Source organism: Doryrhamphus excisus, chromosome 3 (assembly GCF_030265055.1).
Source record: "Doryrhamphus excisus isolate RoL2022-K1 chromosome 3, RoL_Dexc_1.0, whole genome shotgun sequence".
In the NCBI taxonomy this organism is placed as follows: Eukaryota; Metazoa; Chordata; class Actinopteri; order Syngnathiformes; family Syngnathidae; genus Doryrhamphus; species Doryrhamphus excisus.
In genome coordinates, this window is record NC_080468.1 from 1,832,642 (window position 1) to 1,852,552 (window position 19,911).

The 19,911-nt window shown below is 42.4% G+C and overlaps 3 protein-coding genes across 5 annotated transcripts; all 3 read right to left on the minus strand.

The window, feature by feature from the left end:
• Positions 1-118: 118 nt before the first annotated feature.
• rps15 (ribosomal protein S15) lies at positions 119-1,927 on the minus strand. Its single transcript, XM_058067635.1, has 4 exons — positions 1,856-1,927; positions 1,408-1,493; positions 802-1,036; positions 119-281 (listed from the first exon to the last, which is right to left on the minus strand). Exons 1-4 carry the CDS (start codon positions 1,856-1,858, stop codon positions 168-170), a joined length of 438 nt encoding a protein of 145 aa, XP_057923618.1. The 5' UTR covers positions 1,859-1,927; the 3' UTR covers positions 119-167.
• Positions 1,928-2,549: 622 nt separating this feature from the next.
• Positions 2,550-10,997, minus strand: cnn2 (calponin 2). The gene is made up of 7 exons (XM_058068744.1): positions 10,831-10,997; positions 7,398-7,519; positions 7,249-7,315; positions 5,559-5,696; positions 5,351-5,467; positions 4,061-4,201; positions 2,550-3,862 (listed from the first exon to the last, which is right to left on the minus strand). Exons 1-7 carry the CDS (start codon positions 10,885-10,887, stop codon positions 3,563-3,565), a joined length of 942 nt encoding a protein of 313 aa, XP_057924727.1. The 5' UTR covers positions 10,888-10,997; the 3' UTR covers positions 2,550-3,562.
• Positions 10,998-13,611: 2,614 nt separating this feature from the next.
• crsp7 (cofactor required for Sp1 transcriptional activation, subunit 7) lies at positions 13,612-18,999 on the minus strand. 3 transcript variants are annotated; one of them, XM_058067208.1, is made up of 4 exons: positions 18,854-18,999; positions 18,544-18,742; positions 17,512-17,586; positions 13,612-16,735 (listed from the first exon to the last, which is right to left on the minus strand). In XM_058067208.1, exons 2-4 carry the CDS (start codon positions 18,613-18,615, stop codon positions 15,083-15,085), a joined length of 1,800 nt encoding a protein of 599 aa, XP_057923191.1. In that variant the 5' UTR covers positions 18,616-18,742; positions 18,854-18,999; the 3' UTR covers positions 13,612-15,082. The 3 variants fall into 3 exon arrangements, with proteins under 3 accessions (XP_057923191.1, XP_057923190.1, XP_057923193.1); XM_058067207.1 differs by having other exon boundaries at positions 18,544-18,943; XM_058067210.1 differs by lacking the exons at positions 18,544-18,742; positions 18,854-18,999 and adding an exon at positions 17,994-18,228.
• Between the last annotated feature and the right edge of the window lie 912 nt (positions 19,000-19,911).

Genomic DNA, 19,911 nt, shown 5'->3' on the forward strand with positions numbered 1-19,911 from the left:
TTGTAATTCTAAAATACTTACATTTATGGAGGTATATTTGAAATGGAACAGTCAAGACAAAAAGGGAGGCAAATAGCATTTGGAATTATGCAGTTAAAAAAAGTAATGTCAACACCGATTGTGGAGTACCCATTTTTGTTTTTATTTATACAAAGTGTACAGCCATTTTACTTCAGAGGGATGAAACGAGAAGAGTGTGTGGCTCCAATACCAGGGCGACCGTGCTTTACTGGCTTGTAGGTGATGGAGAACTCTCCCAAGTAGTGACCACACATCTCAGGCTGTGGGGAAGACAAGGAGCTTCATTAGCAACATGACAAATGCCGGACAACTGAAGTACTATAAATGAGTCAGTGTTTCTGGATGAGATCACACTCAAATTTTGGAACAAAGCCATTAGTGACAGGAATCATGTATTTGCACACACGCTGTGACTTTCTGGTGAATGACAATATTTGCAACATAAAAAAAAACAAGGCACAATTAACAAAATAGGGATGTACACACAAACAAATTACACCCTATTCACTTAGACAATTTTTGCCTACAAGAACTGTCTGAAAAAAAGTCAATAGTTGCACATCAAGTAGTAGTAGTACCATACAAAATAGATCCTCATATTCAGGTCAGTGTGGAAGTTATATCATTACAATAAAACATGCTTATTGGCCAGTTTAAATATGTTCCGATATTTTGGATGTTAATTCAATGTGATTTGAAAATAATTTTTCAAGCACCTGACATAACCATTCAAGAATGATCATGTTCTACACACATATTAGACCTTTGGTAGTGGCTCACCTTGATTTCAACCTGGTTGAAAGTCTTTCCGTTGTAGACGCCAACCATAGACCCAACCATCTCAGGCAGGATGACCATGTCTCTCAAATGGGTCTTCACCACCTCTGGCTTCTCCATGGGTGGAGCTTCTTTCTTTGCCTTACGCAGGCGTTTCAGGAGGGACTGCTGCTTACGACGCAAGCCACGGTTCAGCCTCCTCCTCTGGCGAGCACAGTACAGCTGCATGAGCTGCTCGCTATAGAGGGAGAATAGAAATGTGATGATGTGCATACCCCGTTTGCCTCATTGCAGCCAGTCGTGATATTGCAGAGGTGTAGGAAGTAGGATGAAATTTCTTGTATGTTTAGCTTCCAAATAATAATGTTTTACTATCATGGCATTGTATAGCAATGTATCACATCACAAAATCTACAGACATTACGCTTGTATCAATTCATATTCACATTCTTCTACTGCAAGGCTGACACTAACATCTCAAGCTCAAGAATTAGCGTCTCTGGGTACCTATGACAACATAATATATTAAAGCAGGTTATCTCCCTAATTTTTAAAGAACGCCGGACATAAGCAGTGACAATACAGATACAGTCTACAATTACTACTTACTAGGACATGTCCAGAAGCTGGTCCAGATCCACACCCCTGTAGGTGAACTTCCTGAAGGTACGCTTCTTCTTGATCTCTGTATCCGCCTGGAAAGCACGGTCACATTTAATAATTATAACACAAAAATACTAAAGGTAGCTAGTTATGTTAAACAACAGCGTCTGCGTGATATCTATATAGACCAGCAACCAAACAAAACGTGAAAAGCCACATAGCTTGATTGCGAGTAGCGGCAGCGGAGTTGACGTTAGCTTAGCACGGTCGACCAAGGATCCAAGTCGCCCGTAAAAACACATTTAACAAATGTAAATAATCAACATTCAAGACTGCGGCGTTATTACTCGCGTCTAACAATCGAATAGTGCAATCATTTGCACCAAACATGTATTCAGGACTTCAGATGCATGTAGATTACTTTTCAGGACATTCGCGATTCGTTAGCACCTACCATCTTGGTTGGAGTTCCGGGGGAAAAGAAAGGCCCGAATTCTCGTTGGTCCTGATATCGCGCGATTTAAGTAACGTCAGCCTAACTTTTTGGGTAGCAGTTTCCCTAGCAGCCTGCAGGTGGCGACGTTGGACAAAAACATTTCAATTGTCCCATTTTAACACCACATTTGCACATCCAGCGATGTTAAACACAAAAGGTTTATTTACAGTATCTTTAGTTAGCTTAAAAACTATTATAAGGTCATCTGAATGTTGAGAATTTAAATACATATATTTTATAAATACATGTAGACATTAAAGGGGATAAAGATAAACACTAATTTGTGCTACAGATCATTTTAATCCGTACTCTTTGCTTGTTATATTACATATTAAAAATAATTCTATTCACATTGAAGCAAGTCAAACTATGTACACATCCTAAGACATTTGTGAAACTATTTTCCACAAACCCGAGTACTTCTTCAGGATATTAACATTGCAACAACGTCTGAGGAGTTGTTTAAACTATAGTGTAAGACTTTACACTGTGCATTAGTGTACTTAAAAGATGTGCAACTGGTTCCAAGAAACAAAAATGACTCAATGTCTCACTCATATGGTAAGTTCCCCTCTATGATGATAAGTGTTTTTGAGGACTTGAACTAATTGTACAGTATATATATATATACACCACACAGAACCACACCAGCTAATGAATACATATCTTTATTACATTGCATCAATAAAAACATACAACTCACTTGCTAATTTATTCTGTAGACATAGATGGAACTAAAACAACTGAATACAATTTCCACCGATGAGGCTCATATATTCTCTCAATCAGGTGAAAGAAATTACTGTCAACACCAATTAAGAATGAGCTCTTGTCATGTTTATTTCTACAGGTACATTATAAATTAGCAGGTAAGTTTAATGGTCATTTCATTTTTCCATTGAGACAACTTCGGGGGGGGGGGGGGGGGGGGGACTAAAAATGTTACTCAAGAGTCACGGTAGAAAAAGAAAACAACACCCCCTTCAATATGCTACTGCGTATAAATAATAAACATAATGATCAAATAGAATTGGTTTGCATATCAACCAACGTAAAGGAATGATTCACTTGACAGAAGATCCAGTATCCATGCTTGGAATGTTCAAATATTGATTTTTTTTTTGTATTACTTGCCCTACTCCAACGAAACAAGTCGGACCGGTTCTGGGGACAACGGAACAATTTGCAACAATTACAGAACCACAAATGTGTGATTGTGATGGCAAGCCAAGTTATGACATTTCAAATGTCCTCTTCACAAACTCAACCATCCCAGCACCTTAAGGATTAAGATTGTTTTTTTTGTTTGTTTTTTATTTCCAAGATAAAATGGTGCCCCTAAATATTCCCTTAGCATAACTAAGATGTTAGTGAAACAATGGGGGTGGGGGCACATTTGGCACATTAAAAAGGCCGCTGGATACAAAACTATTACAGCCAGATGAGTGGCTTTTGTAGTCACAATGATACAGTTCATGTAGATGTATGTAACCATGGGTTTGGACATAAAAAGAGGAATAAGAAAACATTCATGGAATACTATCAAGATATGACCCAAAGAAGGTGCCACATCCTTTGGATATAAAACTAAAACATCTGCCTTGAGGTTGTTTTTTTTCTTCTTTTTCTTTTAAAATCTTTCCTTTCTCCATTTACTCCCCTCTTCTAGTAATCCGTCCCTTCATCCTGGTACACCTGCTCCTCTTCTTGGTAACCTTGGTAACCCTCATCTTGGTAGTCTGGGATGTAGACACCTCCCGCTCCGTTAGTTTCATCTGTGACCTCTCCGCCTTTTGAACAGTACTTGGCGTCATAGATCTGCCGGCCCAGGCCGAAGTTCTGGCCGCTCTGATTGGCTCCCTGGCTGTAGCCCATCTGGAGGGACATGGTGCTGTTGTCACATTTATCTGTGCCCAGCTTATGGTCGTAAATGGCACGTCTGGTCCCCGGTGCGGTCATCCCAGCCTGAGAGAAACACACCATTACTGAGCTACCGTGGCGTTTTCATGCTTCCTTTGTCTTTCCTAGCAGATGACAAGACAAGACTCAACATGACACCAGCTCATGGCGGTGGAATGAGAACCCCCCCCCCCCCCCCGGAGCATTTCCACTTGCATCCCTGTAATCCTGATTTGATGACAAACTGAGAATATGTGCCTATACCTGGCTTGCCCCCTTGTTGGTTCCCATTTGGAGACTGATAGTGGTGTTGTCCATGGGGGGCAGGATTTGGGTAGGATACAAATGCCTCCTGGTGCCATATGCATTCATACCTGCCTGGCTGGCACACTTGTTGGTCCCCATCTAAAGAATACACACAAAAACAAACATTTGAAAGCAACTATATCCACCCATCCCAGGATTTTCCCCTCATTTCCGACCACAAATATGTTTCTATATCTGACGGGGCATTTGAGCTCCATGAGAATTGTTCCCCAACCTGTTTGGCAGTGATTAGCGCCAAATGACCTGTAGAGTCAGTAAGAGTGGTGTTTGTGCAATCCTCTCACAGTTTGGTGCTAATTTAATCACAATATTAATGCAGCTCAACGACGTGTCCTTTCACTTTGACTAGCATATTTTTTTTGCTGTTCTGACAGCTCAAATATTTAAACTTAAACTAAAGTAACAACTATTTTAACTAAACAAACACAGAAAACGGGTTGCTGTACATCAAAATAACTATTTATTTACAATTCTACATTTGGAACTGAACTGTGAACTGACTTAGAAATGAAAGAACTGTTTATGTTCCATAAACACTGGACACCTTTTGTGTTCATGTTTATTTTTTGTGTAGCTGAATAACCATTCTGTTAGCATATCTTACACCTATTCAGCCAGTTCTCTATTTTATTGTTAGAACTTGCCTTCCAAGAGGACGTAATGCCTCTTTTGGTCAAGTAGTTTGGAAAATAAATTACCCGCAAAAAATGCGACTTTTTTTCTATATAATTATGCATTTTTGGCCTTGTGCGACTTATACTCTGGAGCGACTTATAGTTCAGAAAATACAGTCATTGGAATGAAAAATATCTGTGCAAGTGCTGGGAAAATACGGTCAAATACATCATACTTTTGTAACCAACTATGCAATGAAGCAAAAAATGGTGTTTTTACAGTGAAATGTCAATCATCTGGTTCAGGTAGCCCTGGTTCATCTCACATGCTTCCTGGCAACGAAAGCAATGACAAAACAGAGAGTCTTAAGAAGTAGAGAACAATGAGCAGCTCTCACACCAAGAATGCCGTGACATGAGATCATGGCAGTCTCGGTTTCGCAACACGCAGCCACGTACTCTACACTATAATAGATGGGCAACATTTTTTTTTCCTACATCCAATCATGTGACAAGTTGACAACCTTGAACGTCTCGGTGAATCTATCCTAGCAATTAGTCGGATTTACATTTTAATTAATAAAAGGGGTACGAGTCTCTGCATTATTGTTACCTGGAGGCCAATGACACACTGTCCGGCCTTCATCTTCTCCTCGTCAAATTTCCTCTTCTGTTTATCCGCATATTTCACGCCGATGTCCACCCTCGAGTGGGACCCCTTTGTCTTAGCCTGCACAACAAAAACAACACGAGCAGTGCATCCCGACAGAACACGCACCCACTAAAAGGTGTTAGCCAAAAGATGGGCCAGCGATACTCACCATGCTTGCCAGCGCCAGCAGCGTTGTCTGCAACTGAGTCATGTTGCCATTCTCAAAGAGGTCGTTGGCCTCAAAGATGTCGTGAGGCTTCAGGCCGTAACCAATGAGCGCTTTGTTGAAGTTGGTCAGGTTCTCCAGCTACGATTAAAACGTGTGACATGAGTACCCAGGTTGTGCTAACATACGGGGGGCTTACTAGCAAGATGCCATCCGGCTTATAACTGGACAATGTGTCCTCCTTTGATGACCCAACTCTCCAATCGTGGATTTTCACTGCAGAGCACTTATGGGCCAGAAAAATGTCCTCAAGGTGGCAGAAATGCATTTGATAAAAGCTCAGTAGGTTTCATGTGAATAAAAACTAGAGGAAAAAATAAAAAAGGAGGAAATGAGAGAGCGGGCGGCACGGCGGTTGAGTGGTTAGCGCGCAGACCTCACAGCTAGGAGACCAGGGTTCAATTCCACCCTCGGCCATCTCTGTGTGGAGTTTGCATGTTCTCCCCGTGCATGCGTGGGTTTTCTCCGGGTACTCCGGTTTCCTCCCACATTCCAAAAACATGCTAGGTTAATTAGCCACTCCAAATTGTCCATAGGTATGAATGTGAGTGTGAATGGTTGTTTGTCTATATGTGCCCTGTGATTGGCTGGCCACCAGTCCAGGGTGGACCCCGCCTCTCGCCCCAAGACAGCTGGGATAGGCTCCAGCATACCCCACGACCTTCGTGAGGAAAAAGTGGTAGAAAATGAATGAATGAATGAAATGAGAGAGTGTGGAGGAGTGTTGCATGTAGCTGCTTTTCTCCCTTTTCTAGTTGGCAACTGATATTTACCTGAAACGTACCTATGTTCTACGGCTGATTACTAAAGAACAGAAAAAGGTATAAACAAACTTTTTTCCCTGATGAAAGACGGGAGTCCAGTCATTCTTTTGGTAGGTTCCATGTTTTGATAGCCATAGCACACAATATTCTGTGTGCCTTGAAAGATCAGTCAAAATCATCTAAAATGGCCGCTATACTGAAGGGGTTGTCCAGGGATTGAATAAGTTAATATAAAAAAAAACCAATTTCTAACAAAAAAATGGAATTGGGGAATCTACAATTACTAAAGAAAAAATGGGATTGTGGAATCTACTTGAGTGTTCTGTTTTATAACAACCTGCCCAAACAAGAACCAAGCTTATGTTGTGCCCTCCATTCTTAATGAACAAGCTATTTTACACAGTTATTACGCCCATATTGGCGGCATGTTGGCCACACAGTCAGGTGACCTGGGTTCGAATCTCCGTTTGAGCATCTCTGTGTGGAGTTTTCATGTTCTCCCCATGATAATTGGCCAGTCCAAATAGGTATGAATGTGAGTGTGAATGGTTGTTTGTCTATATGTGCTCTGTGATTGGCTGGCCACCAGTTCAGGGTGTACCCCGCCTCTTGCCTGAAGACAGCTGGGATAGGCTCCAGCATACCCGCAACCCTAGTGAGTGAGGATAAGCGGCATAGAAAATGGATGGATGGAAGGTATTTACTTGTTTTTGTAGTCTTTCCACTATTTACAACATTGTAAATATGGACTTTTTCATACGTGTCTCCCTTCAAATCTTCGACAAAACAAAAAAAAAGTAGATAAAAATAGATGTAAAAAACTGAACCACACCCTTATTAATTAGAGACTGCATCATCCACACACTCACCTGGTGCCAGTTTAGCGTTGAATGGTTGATGGTTTTCACAGAGCCTGGCTGGAGTTTGTTTATAAGCCTTGAGAGAGAAGAACACATATTTGAAGCTTCTCAAAACAACGGTGGAGTGAAACGAGGTGTTGTGTGTCATCTTTGCTTACTCGCACAGGATGACTCCATTTTTGAGGCCTTTCTGGAAGTCAGGGCCGATGCAGACGCCGGTGACGTCCTCGATCCAGACCCTCAGCTCCTCTTCCTTCTGGAGGTCGTATTTCTGTGCAATCTGTCCAGGAAGAGGTCAGAAGTTTATTTGCATTCCTTGGGAAACGACTTTCTTTTCCCCCATTGAGATAGTACCAAGTGGGGGGTGATATAGAGACATCTGACGTACCAAAAGAGAGATAATTACTTGATATCTAATGTTTGTGACGTTTATTATGACTGCATATCGGGTTTCAGGGTCACCGCATCTGCCATGTTTACACAGTGCTTTTTGTCTCTTTTCGCTCACATAAATAAAAGGTGACACACACAAGGACATCCTGTTTACTAAACAGTTAAACTCTCCCTCAAAGCAGAGGAAGGCTTTTGCAGGGAAGGAGAGGGTGTGTACAAATACCTCTACAGGGCACAAGGATTAGTTTTTCCAGTAGAGTGTGTTCCTTTAATGTGTACGTGTGAGAGACATGTTGCATGGACTGCTACAACTGTTTCTACTCAGCAATGTTTTAATCACATTCTCATCAGTCGCTAATCCTCATATTAAAAAACAAACAGTGGCTATTTTAATTGCCCACAAGGAGACGTGATTTCCAGAGACAAGGCGAATGTGAGGAATGTGACCCCACGGTGCGTGGAAGGACGTGGCTCCAGATTTGAACTGAAAACCTCCATGCATAAAAATTAAAAAAACATGGGAGTACGGAGGAGTTAAATTCCTGGCATTTAATGGCGTAACTATAGCGTCATTGATGGCAGGAAATCCCACTAAAGTCAACATTTCAGGATAGATCTCCTCCCTTCAATGTTACGTGCGCTTTTAAATGTCTTCCTGACTTGGTGCTCTGTGCATGTTTGGGGAGGGGATGTGATGCATTCGCTGTCATATGAGAAGGCACAAATGCATCAAACAATCCACTGACGGGTGTGCAAACTTTTTTTTTTTTCTTCTGTGAGACTTCATTTTAATGCAGGCCGTTTTCAAAAGGACCCCAGTCAGCTCATTCCAGGGGCTTATAAAATGATATTGGATCCCAGTGGGGCGCTATAGTAAGCTTCTTTTTCAAAGAAAATACTCCATAAATCTCAAGTTGTGTACAGGGTCCATCTGCATTCTTCTCCTCTTGGACGACATGCTCGGATTCCGCAGTCTCCTCCCCGACCACCCCTACTATGTTGCGATTGGTCAGAATTCCATCCCACGCCCCGCTGCCGCTGCATAGACACACCCCTCCCCTACTAGTTATTAGCAAACAACAGAAAAAGTGGATGAATGGCAAAAAAGCAGGGGAGCAGTGACTGTGAGGTCGGGCGTTAAGATAATATAAGATAAGATATGCCTTTATTAGTCCCACAGGGGGAAACCCCCTACAGTAGCACACAAAAGATGATAAAGTGCAAAAACAGGGTCATCAGAAATGAGATTATATTAGACACGATATAGAGTTATCTACATGTTGACCAGGTCACAGGTGTCACGGTTATTGAATGGTTATTGTACAGAATGTCATAAAAAAAATATCTACATATGCAGTTGGAATTGCATGGGTGACTACCTCTTCCTTAATCACAAGCACAGGCATTACAGTTCATTGAATATTTAGTAGTGATGTGTGCAGAGGCTGTCATCCCATTGGAAAAGTTAGCCAGATTGTTACCAATAAATAAACGTGCTTTACAATTTGAGAGTATTTCTTTATATGGGTTAAGGTTTGTAGCTTTTTATGCAAGAACTCCGCTGAATTTAATATAGTCATGTCTTGATACATCCCAAAAATATTGTGATATATGCTAAGGTCCATATTGGCCAACCGTACTTTCTAGTCGGCAACTGATATTTTCCTGAAACTCACCCATGTTCTCCTGCTGATTAGTAAAGAACGGAAAAGGGTAGATACTATCTTTTTATTTTGTGTCTGATCTTTTTTTTTGGTAGGTTCCAAGTCTATATATTGTAGCTGTAGAACACAATAGTACCTTGAAAGATCAGTCAAACTGGTTAATATTATTGAAAAATGGCGGTGATTTACCGTTTATTGGCAATAATTGGAATAAGTCTGAAAATTTGGAAATGAATAGAGAAAATCATTCGCTCCCAAAAACCTATTTATACGTCTTTTACGTTTTTTAAGAGGTGATGATGCAACTGCACAATAGAAGAGATCATGTTTGGTACAGTTGTCAAGGAAAGTTTTGCTGAAACTTACCTATGTTCTATTGCTGATTACTAAAGAAGGGAAAAGGTAGAAACAAGAATGTTTTCCTCATGTAAGATGAGAGTGTAATCTTTCTTTTGGTGTACATGTCATGCCTTGAATAATCAGTCAAAATAATCAAAAATGACAAACACTGAGAAGGATGGCTTTTGAATGGGATGGCTGGGATTCATTGTACTTCTACAATATAACATTGCCTATAAAAAAACAATGAGCTGCGAGCCACTAATGGTCCCGCGCCGGACTTTGAATAACCCTAAGGGAGTTATGTGAAATAAGAGCAAACACATGGACCTCTTCAGACAAAAATAGCCAACAGTCTATTAGTAGCATTTCTCTGCTCTCCAATAAAGCAACTGCAATTACACAGTGGGATGCACATTAAGTGGTAAAGAAATGTTATCTCCAACATCTGCTTTGGTATTTTAAGTGGATCCTGATGCTCCGGAGGTCTTTGGCCAAAGAAAACAGACCACTTCTCCCATCTGACACGAAAAAGTTTCCAAAAAGCCAGACGCATCCAACTCATGCTGCTGATTTAAATGCAAGAAATATGCCCAAAAACCCTCCTTCCTGCGTGGAGAGGATGCGGTTTATCAATAAAAGTTAAGCATGGGGGGGGGGGGGGGTGGCAAAGAGTTCGGCTTCCAACCACAGTATGGGGGTTAAGACAGTAGTCAGTAGTGTAAATGTGCATTGAAGCGGACAATGGACGTCATCGCTGAATGGGTCCAATGGCGGAATTACATTATCTGCTAATGCGGGTCACAATGCAGGCCTGCAAACTGCACAGAAAACAGATTAGAAATGTGCCACAACGACACTTCTTTGCCATGGGGACAACGCCCAAAGTCTGTTTTCAATACAGAATCAGTGGAGTGTTTTCATTCCGGTTTTTTTTGTTTGTTTAATATTTTAATGCTTGCATATATATAAAAAAAACTGATCACCACGTCATTTATGGCAACATACTAAGTGATAAATATTAGTGACTTGTTTTTTTTTACATTTTGTTTTTTTTTTAATCCGTGTAGACTTTTGTTTCTCAGCCACATCAAAATGGAGGATCTGCAAACTTGCGTAGCGAGAAAAGCGCAGCGAGAAGATGCGCAAAAAGTTTTGATAGAACTAAGTGATTGATATGCAAGAGTTCACGTACCTTGTTTCTGACTTCCGCCGATAAGCCGTAAGAGGGACCTTTGACGAAGCCCGACATTGTTTTTATTTCTCAACAGGAGGCAAAATGAGGAGTTGTAGGTTTTTAAAGACCGAGTAAAATAACTTAGACTGATTCTTCCAAGGGCTGGACTAAATACTTCCTTTCTCTTTTACGGCGACCAATTAGAAAGCTCTTACGGTTTCGCTCAAAGAGCAGTATTGAGAGAGTCAAGATAGTCCCCCTCTCAGGTTGAACCACTTGGTATTTCGTGGGGAGGACGTTCACACGTTATACCTCATGAATATTCAAATATTGCCTGATTGTTGATTATGCATAAGCTATAGGGACACCCACCTACGTATGCACATGTATTTTTGTTATTTCTCACAGAGTTTTGTTGCTTTTGACACTCAACCTAATTCGTATCGACAGAAGGGTACGACCGAGAACTATCTTCTTAACTGTATACTCTTTGGGCAAACGCTTTGTCAATCGATCCTAGGCTCCTCCTTCCCCCTTTCGTTAGTTAGGTGACGATTGATATCAAAAAGTCCATATATGGAAGGAAACTTCCAGAATTCCACAATGGTGGGAGTGATCCAGGGGTCCCTCCCTGCATACCAGACGAGCAGTGGACTCGACAAGCTTGTCGCACATACTTGACTCGCTGTCGTAAAAACACAAGGTGAGGAAATCAACGACGAGCTACTGAGCTGACGTAATGTCGGCGCCATATCCCAACTTTTTTTTTAAGGAGTAGTGAGAAGTTAGCAATGCCAAAGACACGTAGACATTCAGTTGTATGGGCAACATCATTTGTTTTTCCTATGAGGAAGTTTTTTTGTTATCAAACGGTCATCCTACACTAGCACCAATGGTGTCTAAAAAAAGAGTATGTCATTTTCTGCCACACATTCACAATCATGACCTGATGGCAAAGGCAAAAACGTTTATTGTCCTAGAACGTGATAGGACGTGGATCCTGAAGGTTCCTGAAAGCCTCAGTCTTTTAGTAGTACAACTTTAGTATTTGAACGTCTCTGCCTGGTCAGTCACCTGAAGCTCCATTGTTAAGTTCTTCTCGTACAGATGTCAGTAAAGAATCGGCCCGTATTTCCACAGACAAGCTGTTCGGATTCTCCACCATTTTGGGGGACTACCCTCAGGATCTTTGAAGACAGGTATTGTTTGTGTCCATTGCTAGCCTTTGCTTGATGATGTTCCAATAATCTTTCCACGCACACAGACAAAAGGCTGTTTTGCCTTCGCCATGACCGTGGTAATGTCTGACAGAAAATGACACAAAATACAATCTGGTAATAAACCATATATATAATAATATACTTCTAATTCCCTCCCCCAGTCTAAAGTATTATGCCCGATACACTGAAAAGGTGGGGGGGTGGGGGCAGCTTTACAGTTTAATAGATGTTTAGTTGATTTAAAAAAACTCACTAAAGTGCTAACGGCACGACGTCTTATCAACGGATACAGCACAGTGTTGCACAATGGTACAATACCGCTGAAAGAGAAGTGACTCAAGGCTCGGAGTGGAGCTTCACAACAGCAGCTGCTTGCCTGCAGGTGTTTACGCTAAAATGCAGCAACCCATGATGTCATCCAGGTGTGCAGAGGCCTGAGTCAGTGTACCTGGAGGTGCAAAATCATTACTCATCAGGCTTTTGTGTCTAATAGCAGAGCGTGACACTTACCAGACCCAGATCAGTCATTTGGGTGTCACTTTTATACAGAAATGGAGATCGTTCACCAGTAAAAGTAGTTGGTCTAGTCATGATTGCAGGTGTCTACAGGATGTATTTCAACATATTACTGAGCCCAACATCAGTTGAGATAAATTGGCTCGTTACTTCCTCTAAGACAGGGGTCTCAAACACGCGGCCCGCGGTCCAAATGTGGCCCGCAGGACACTAGTTTGAGGCCCCCGCCTTGGTATGAAAGTTTGATGTATTGATATGGATGCTGTATGGTATCATGTACCCAGAAAAAATTATTACGTTTGATTAATGTTCATGTTAAAGGTTAAATAACTGTTAATAGTTATCCTCCCTATCCGTGTGGAAGTGGTAAGTTTTTGGCTATTTAAGTTGAAAGGAAATAACTTGGAGGCTACCGTTTAGGTCGCTAGCTCTCTAATTTGCGAGTTAGCATGTGTCTCAAGACCCTGCAGTTGCGCAATATGTTGTAAATAAAAAGAGTATAAATGTGACTATAGTCGTGTTTTGTCATGTCTACAGGGCTCTAATAATGCTTTAATTTTAATCTGAAAAAAATAATTTGTCTACCCACCAACTATATGTGGTTTCTTCTTATTATTTGCCGTTTTATTATTATATTTATTTATTACTGATTGATTTCTATTCTTGATTTATTTATTTTTCATCTTATTTTGTGCAGAAAAATAAAAATGAAGATATTTGAGAACAGTGGAATGTTTTATCAGAGCTTTTCTTGTAGAAAACCAAACCAAAGCACTGAAAAAGTTTGTATATTTTTCTGTTTTTAATAAATGCGTTTTTTTTGAAAACCTGATGCGGCCCAGCCTTGCCCAGACCCTAGCTCCAGTGGCCCCCAAGTAAATTGAGTTTGAGACCCCTGCTCTAAGAGGCCAATGGACAGAGTGCGCCCCCTTCTGGATGAGTCGGTAACTACAACACAATTCATTCGTCGAAAATGGCAGCAGTTACTACCAAACTCGGAGAACACTGAGAGTCACACAAGTGAACGGACCGAGATGAAGAATTAGATCATTTTATTTTTCAAATAATTGAGAGATGTTAAACACTGAACAAAGACGCCCAAGTCAAAACTCCAGAAAGCATATTCTTATCTATCAGTTGTAGCACTTTTTTTATTGCCAGCTGACTTGTGCACTTTTTTTTTACCTGTTGTCTGCACTTCCTCCCTTATTGTGTAGAAAAACCAAACCAAGTAACAGGCACAGTGCATTATACCAGTATCACACTGATCATGGGATTTGGAGTTCTCTATAAACCCAGCCGCAAGGACGGGAGCCTTGCATGCGGAAGCAAATCCAGATTTACAATTTACCAAGGCACATTGGTAGGGAAGAATGATGAGATAATGGTGAAAGACTGGTGTAAACGGGAGGCAAAAAAAAAAAAAATCAGGTTTTTGTGGTCACACAAAGATGGAAAGGAAGATGTGACACCAAGCTCTCTCCCTTTTATTGTTTGGCTTGACAATGGACAAACAAAAATGATACTAAACTGTATACTCAATAGAGCCGCAGATACACAATCTCAAAATGGGACTAAAACTATGAACAGTTTATGCATGAACTGATCCGGTGTAGGGGAATAACTGATCCTGATTGAGAGCCATAAAAACTCATCTAAATTAAGGGAGATTCATTGGATACTACTTCTTGTGTCAGATTTAAGTTTTGGACACATTTCACCACTGGCACTGGTCTTGCAATCTGAATTTGAACTTAAACCAGTTTGTCTTTGTTGGATGCATAAAGGAGTTGAATGCGCAGTAAGGCAGAAGGTCTGTGTGGAATGTTGTGACCGCTTGAACTGGCCTATCGGGAAAACCGATGGAAATAAAAATAAAAGTAGAAAGATGAGATTTGAACACAGGAAAAGGAAGCAAAGCAGTTTTTTGCCAACGTCAGGTAATGGGAGGATAGAAGATGTACTGGTTGAAATAAATAGCTGTGTACATGACAAGAAATTTATAATTTACTTTCAGAATTCACATAAAGCTTCTTGTAACCGCCAGTTATGCCCCTCACACAGGAGACATGTTAATCTACAAACATTGACGGCCCGAAACAGGACAGCAAAACGCCAACCCACCCTCAATTGTAGAAATCAAACAGAAAAACAAAGCGGCGGGGGCATTATTTTCCCCGTGAGCATGTTTTCCTGCTAGCAGGGATAATTCTGCCCTTCTTTTTTGTCTTGTGAGCTACTAGCAGCAATCTGCAAATTGGGCCGGATACTTCCTGTAGCTCCCAGCTTGAAAAAATGAAAACAAAAGCAGCCCTTGGTATCACAAACTCAAATATTCTTTTTAATTTGTCATCTTTTTTTTTTATACCAAAATCTCTCAATCACAGAAAGAAGAGGCACGGGAGGGGCGGGCGGTGTGGGCTGGGGAGAGTTTAGCAGGCTTGGCTTTTGCCAAACTCACAGTGGACAAACAAAATCACAAATGATCTTGTCTCTGTGGGGAGACAAAAACAGGAGTTGGAAAAAAGAACCCCTTAGTCTAGGCAAACGTACGGCAGGATGTTCAGTTTGCTTTCATCCCCATGAGGGTCCAATGATATGCACTCTGTCCAGTCATACCAGGTGCCATTGGTATCCAGACACCCATTGACCCCTGGCCAGTGCTGGCTTTGTATCCTGTCCAGGTCCTCGTCATTTACATCCCGACTCACGCCCGGTAAATCCCCCGTTGGGCTATCTGCCTGCAAAACATGCATTTTCCTCGACTCTTTCACGCCCTGTTCTTCCCTTTTCAGATACTCGGACATGAAAAAGTGTGCGCTCGGGGCCTGGACCCCGGACGAGGTGAGCACGTTGCTCTGAAGGTTCAAGTAGGACTGGATGATTTCATTTCTGGACAGCTCCTTCCAGTTTGTTTGGTGGAAAGGGTTGGGGCCTGGGCCTGGGCCGGGAGCTGGCGCTGGGGCCTGCGGTACAGTGCTTTCAGTTCTCTGCCTGGACTCCATGGGGGGCTCAGGGTTAGGGGGTTCCTCGGATTGAGAAGGTTCCTTGTGGACTAGGGGTTTGATCTGACCTGTGACAGGGTCAAATGTTAGTCTGCGTTCTTTTAATCGTACTGGTTTAGTCGTGTCCTCTACTTTCTGGCCGTCTAAGTTGACAGAATAGTCTCTGGAGCGGTACTTTCTCCTTTTATACTCCAAGGTGGACGTCAGCAAGCCGTCCGTGTCGTCAGAAAGAGTCATGGCTCCTTCGGACGCCTGCCGATACAGTTCTGAGTTGTGTTGGGGGTGAGAGGGCGACAGGGAAACTGCAGGGGATTCCAGTGACATGCTTAAGTCCTGTGATGAGCAATGAGAAGAGACCTCCGGTGAGGTGGCCCAGTGCATTGCAGACCTATGAGAAGAGTGAGCTGGGGAGGACAAGGGCTGGGACAAAGGCAAAGGAGAATCCCTTGGCGAAGGGCTGGGAACAGACGTTAACTTTTGTGCATATACCGCAGAGCGCTTGGTCGTGGCATCTTGCTTTGTGCTCCTTGGACTGGTGGAAAGACCACGGGGGCTTCTGGCCTGGTAATGCCCCCCTCCGCCACCATCATCCATTCTGGCCTGCTGCTGCATCACAGCAACCTTGATTAAAGACGAAGTGCTAGGTAGTTTGGCCACTCCGGGGGAGCTGGGCCGAGGCTTGACAGCATTTACTGGAATTCTGTTGATTTTATCATTGTCAAGGTGTTCTAGTCGAGATCGGTCAGGGGAGGGGACGACGTCCTGCTCAAGCAAGGCGTCGGGGCTGCCTGCGATCCCGTTCGTGGGGGGCGGTGAAACAGAATTGTCATACGAAGACATCTTTGAGATTTTCTCTGGTAAGTGCACTCCACTGTCTCTGTGCTCCGCTCTGCGCTTGCGGCTGCTTGATTTTTCAGCCTTGGGCGAGTAAGTGTTGTGAACATCATTTCTGCCTTTAACCTCGGGGACCCCCTTCCCTGACAAAGAGATGTCGGGCGGCGAGGCGTCCGTCCTGCAGGGATGAGAACTGCCATTGGTGGAGCCCGGGGTGCTTGCAGCCACGGCGGGCCCGGGTTCGATCAGCTTCTGCCAGTTTCGCAAGAGCTTCTTGGCACGCTTGGCCAGGTCTTCATCCTTGGTCTTCTTCCGTACATCGTTGATCAGTTTTCCAAGTCGGGTTTCCTGATGCAAACGTGTGAGCGTTAGAAAGAACTCAAATGACAAAAGGCTGCTTTTCCACTGCACGGCTTAAGCACGACTCGACTTTGTCAGAAACTACAGCAAAAACACTCCTTGGAACGCTTCAGTTGGTACAAGACACAATAAACGACAATGGACAAGAACAAAGATCCTGTGTTTACATTTTGGTATGCTTTTTTTCAAGCAGAGACCAGCAGTATTTCCCGTTCCGTTATATTCCGGATTGACCCTTTATTCTCCGTATAGATCACAACAGAAGTCATTTAAGGATACATTTCATATCGATGTTCACACTTTATCCTTCTGTATCAGAGCAACAATCTTTGTCTTTATTACATGCACGAATGTACTTTCGATTGGAGTGAGTGTGCCATGTGTTTTGACTTCATGGGTTATTCAGGGGCGTTACAGCAGAATTCCATGATGAAAGGTGTTGATAATCAAATCTAACTGTTGAAAGCAGTGGGCTATACTGAGTGTGTCAGTGTCTGTCACCCTTAAAAGTCGTTTCTAACCATATAAAATCAGGTATTATAATGAAGTGAAGATGATGCGCAAAAACAGCGTAACCAATCATGGCTAACAGTTGACTCAGCATGCTTAGAACCCTGACTCGCTACATACTCGAAATAGGAACCCATAGTACCCACTTTTCTAGTGTAAACGTGTCAACAGCAAGTAGAGACATTCGGCACCAGCAGTGGAAAGATGTACAATTCTTTTACAAAAAGTATGTGATTGGTGTCAATTCATCTCACCTCAAGTGCTTCTTTGGTGATAGGATACTTCTCAAGACAGGTAATCACCTCAAGTACAACCACCATATTGCATATCTGCAATGGAAAGAGAACATTTAGAGTTAATTCAGTCTTCCAAAAGTGCACTGTGACTTATGAGTTGGGCTCTGGTTAACAAGTGAATCGAATGCCATTGTGCTATAATACACAATGTATGCGGGCTTTTACGAGCTGTGCTGCTAAAAAGGTCTTGGTCCAAACTCAGGGAATTATAATGGCAACGTGAGAGTAACGGGGCAAGTTAGCAACAAGCTACAGACCTTAGCTTCTGAGTAAAGAGAGGGTCGTTGGAAAGTACACAGCAATGTGTCAACTCCATAAAACGTGCATACATAAAGCCAAGCGCCTGTCAACGGAGTTGCTTATGTAACAGTCTATGTATCGTTGACTAAACGAGACACACATTTGTACGATAGCTTCACCCAATGTTTGAGGATACTTACCTGCGTTAACGTTAGCTGACAATGCTAACGCTACCAAGTTGAGACGGAAGGGTATCGCTCTTTTCTCAAACCTAGCTTTCGGCTACACATGCTAAGAGTTCGCTAGCAGCCCCCCACACTTCTTTAACATTGAATTATAAACATATAAACCACCAACAGGCTCAACTTTGATGTGTTTGATGGACGTAGATGGTCTAATCAAGTTTTTAAGTTAACCAAGCGTGTTATTCCGATGTAAAGTTATACGCTACTTCCCTGCTTTGGTGTTGAGGCTAGCAGCCGCTCGCATGCTACATAGCGCAGCTAACGGCATCTAAGCAGGGGGGACGCTGCTGCTAAATTAGCTTCCAAGCTGTCAACTCGAGTGCCCGGCGCCTCTCCGCTTTCATTTCGGAGACACTCGCCGTGATCGGTGACAACGACAAATGTCAGTCATACATGTTTCAAGCAAATGGACAGTAAATGGTTGATTGGGTGCACAGTGGAGTTTGCCGGACTTGCATGTAAACAGGCTAACGTTAGCTCGATAGCCACTTTTAGCCTTACTCACATTGCTCTGACTGTCGATGGCCTGCAGCAGCCGGTCCCTCATCTGCTGCGGGGTTGCTGAGACCGTTGTCATTGCCTGTTCGGTGCGAATCGGAGGATGGAGGGAGGAATCCTCCAAAATGGAAACCGAAACACAATAGTGACTCAAAAGCCGCCGCAGTGACTCGTCAGGCGTCCGCACAGCATATTTTTCCTGCCGCCTGGAAAGGTAGACAAGTGAGTTTCCCCCTCACATGGAGGCTGAAATAATGTATGTGCTGTCTGTGTGTGGACCGCAGGGTTGCTGCCTGCTCGGCGCTTTGGCGACTCACTACCAGCTGCTGGATCTCTCAACGGCCTCGCGGTGCATGCTGGGATTGTGTGCGCTCTGACGTCCGCGCCGAGCACAGTAAACATCCCCGCAGTGTGTACACCCTCACTCTCGGTTGCCTCCTTTATACACTCACGGGAATACCCGTCGCCTTCTTTCCTACACGCACAATCCCGATGCGCATTTACCAACTGTCCTCGTCATTTAGACATTATTTTTTTTGCTTTTTACTGAGCCACATCCTAATCGCATTTCATATAAAATACCGCTAGACTGAACCGAAAGATTGGTGCGCACATGATCATTGCTTAAGCCCCCCATTTTTATTTAATAATGCATTTTCAATGTAAATACCATGCATTTATTATTCACATTGTTTTTGACACAACACTTTTACCTAATACGGCAAAAAGGTCGCTCCCCCATAATATTCCACTGAGCAGTAAATTATCATTTGTTTATATTTATATTAGTAGGTTAGAAAAACACGTTTTCTTTGTTTTTCTCAAGCTGCTGCACCTCCTTGTGGGGCGCCACACTGCTTTTCCTAGATCATTTCATGCAAAAAAAAACTCATTTCCGGTCTAGTTTAAATTACATGTTTATCTTGTGATTTTTTCTGATTGAAAAAAATTACAACTGATGGAAAAAAAGATCAATAAAAACTGACCGAAAAACTCACCAAACATTGGTGATCAGTTACACACATTGTAAATAATGTGACTGTAATATTCGTGAAAACTGGGGGCTGTAATTTGTATTTTTTTGGTGTATAAACTAAACATACACATACATTAATTGACCTTTATTACAAACTAGTTCCATTGAGGAGAAACTGCATTTGTATTCATTGTCATCAATGCGGTTAATGTGAGTGTTCGGCCAACAGGGGGAGCCCGAGAAACATCCAGCCATCTGCTACACATGCTCTACGTTACACGTTGGGAGAAAAACACAACAATCTTTTAGCTTTTATTTGGAAGTGTTGCCCCTTTACTGCGTGCAGCAGATGTCGCTGTTTTTAATACGTCATATTTTGTACCTTATATGACACAACGT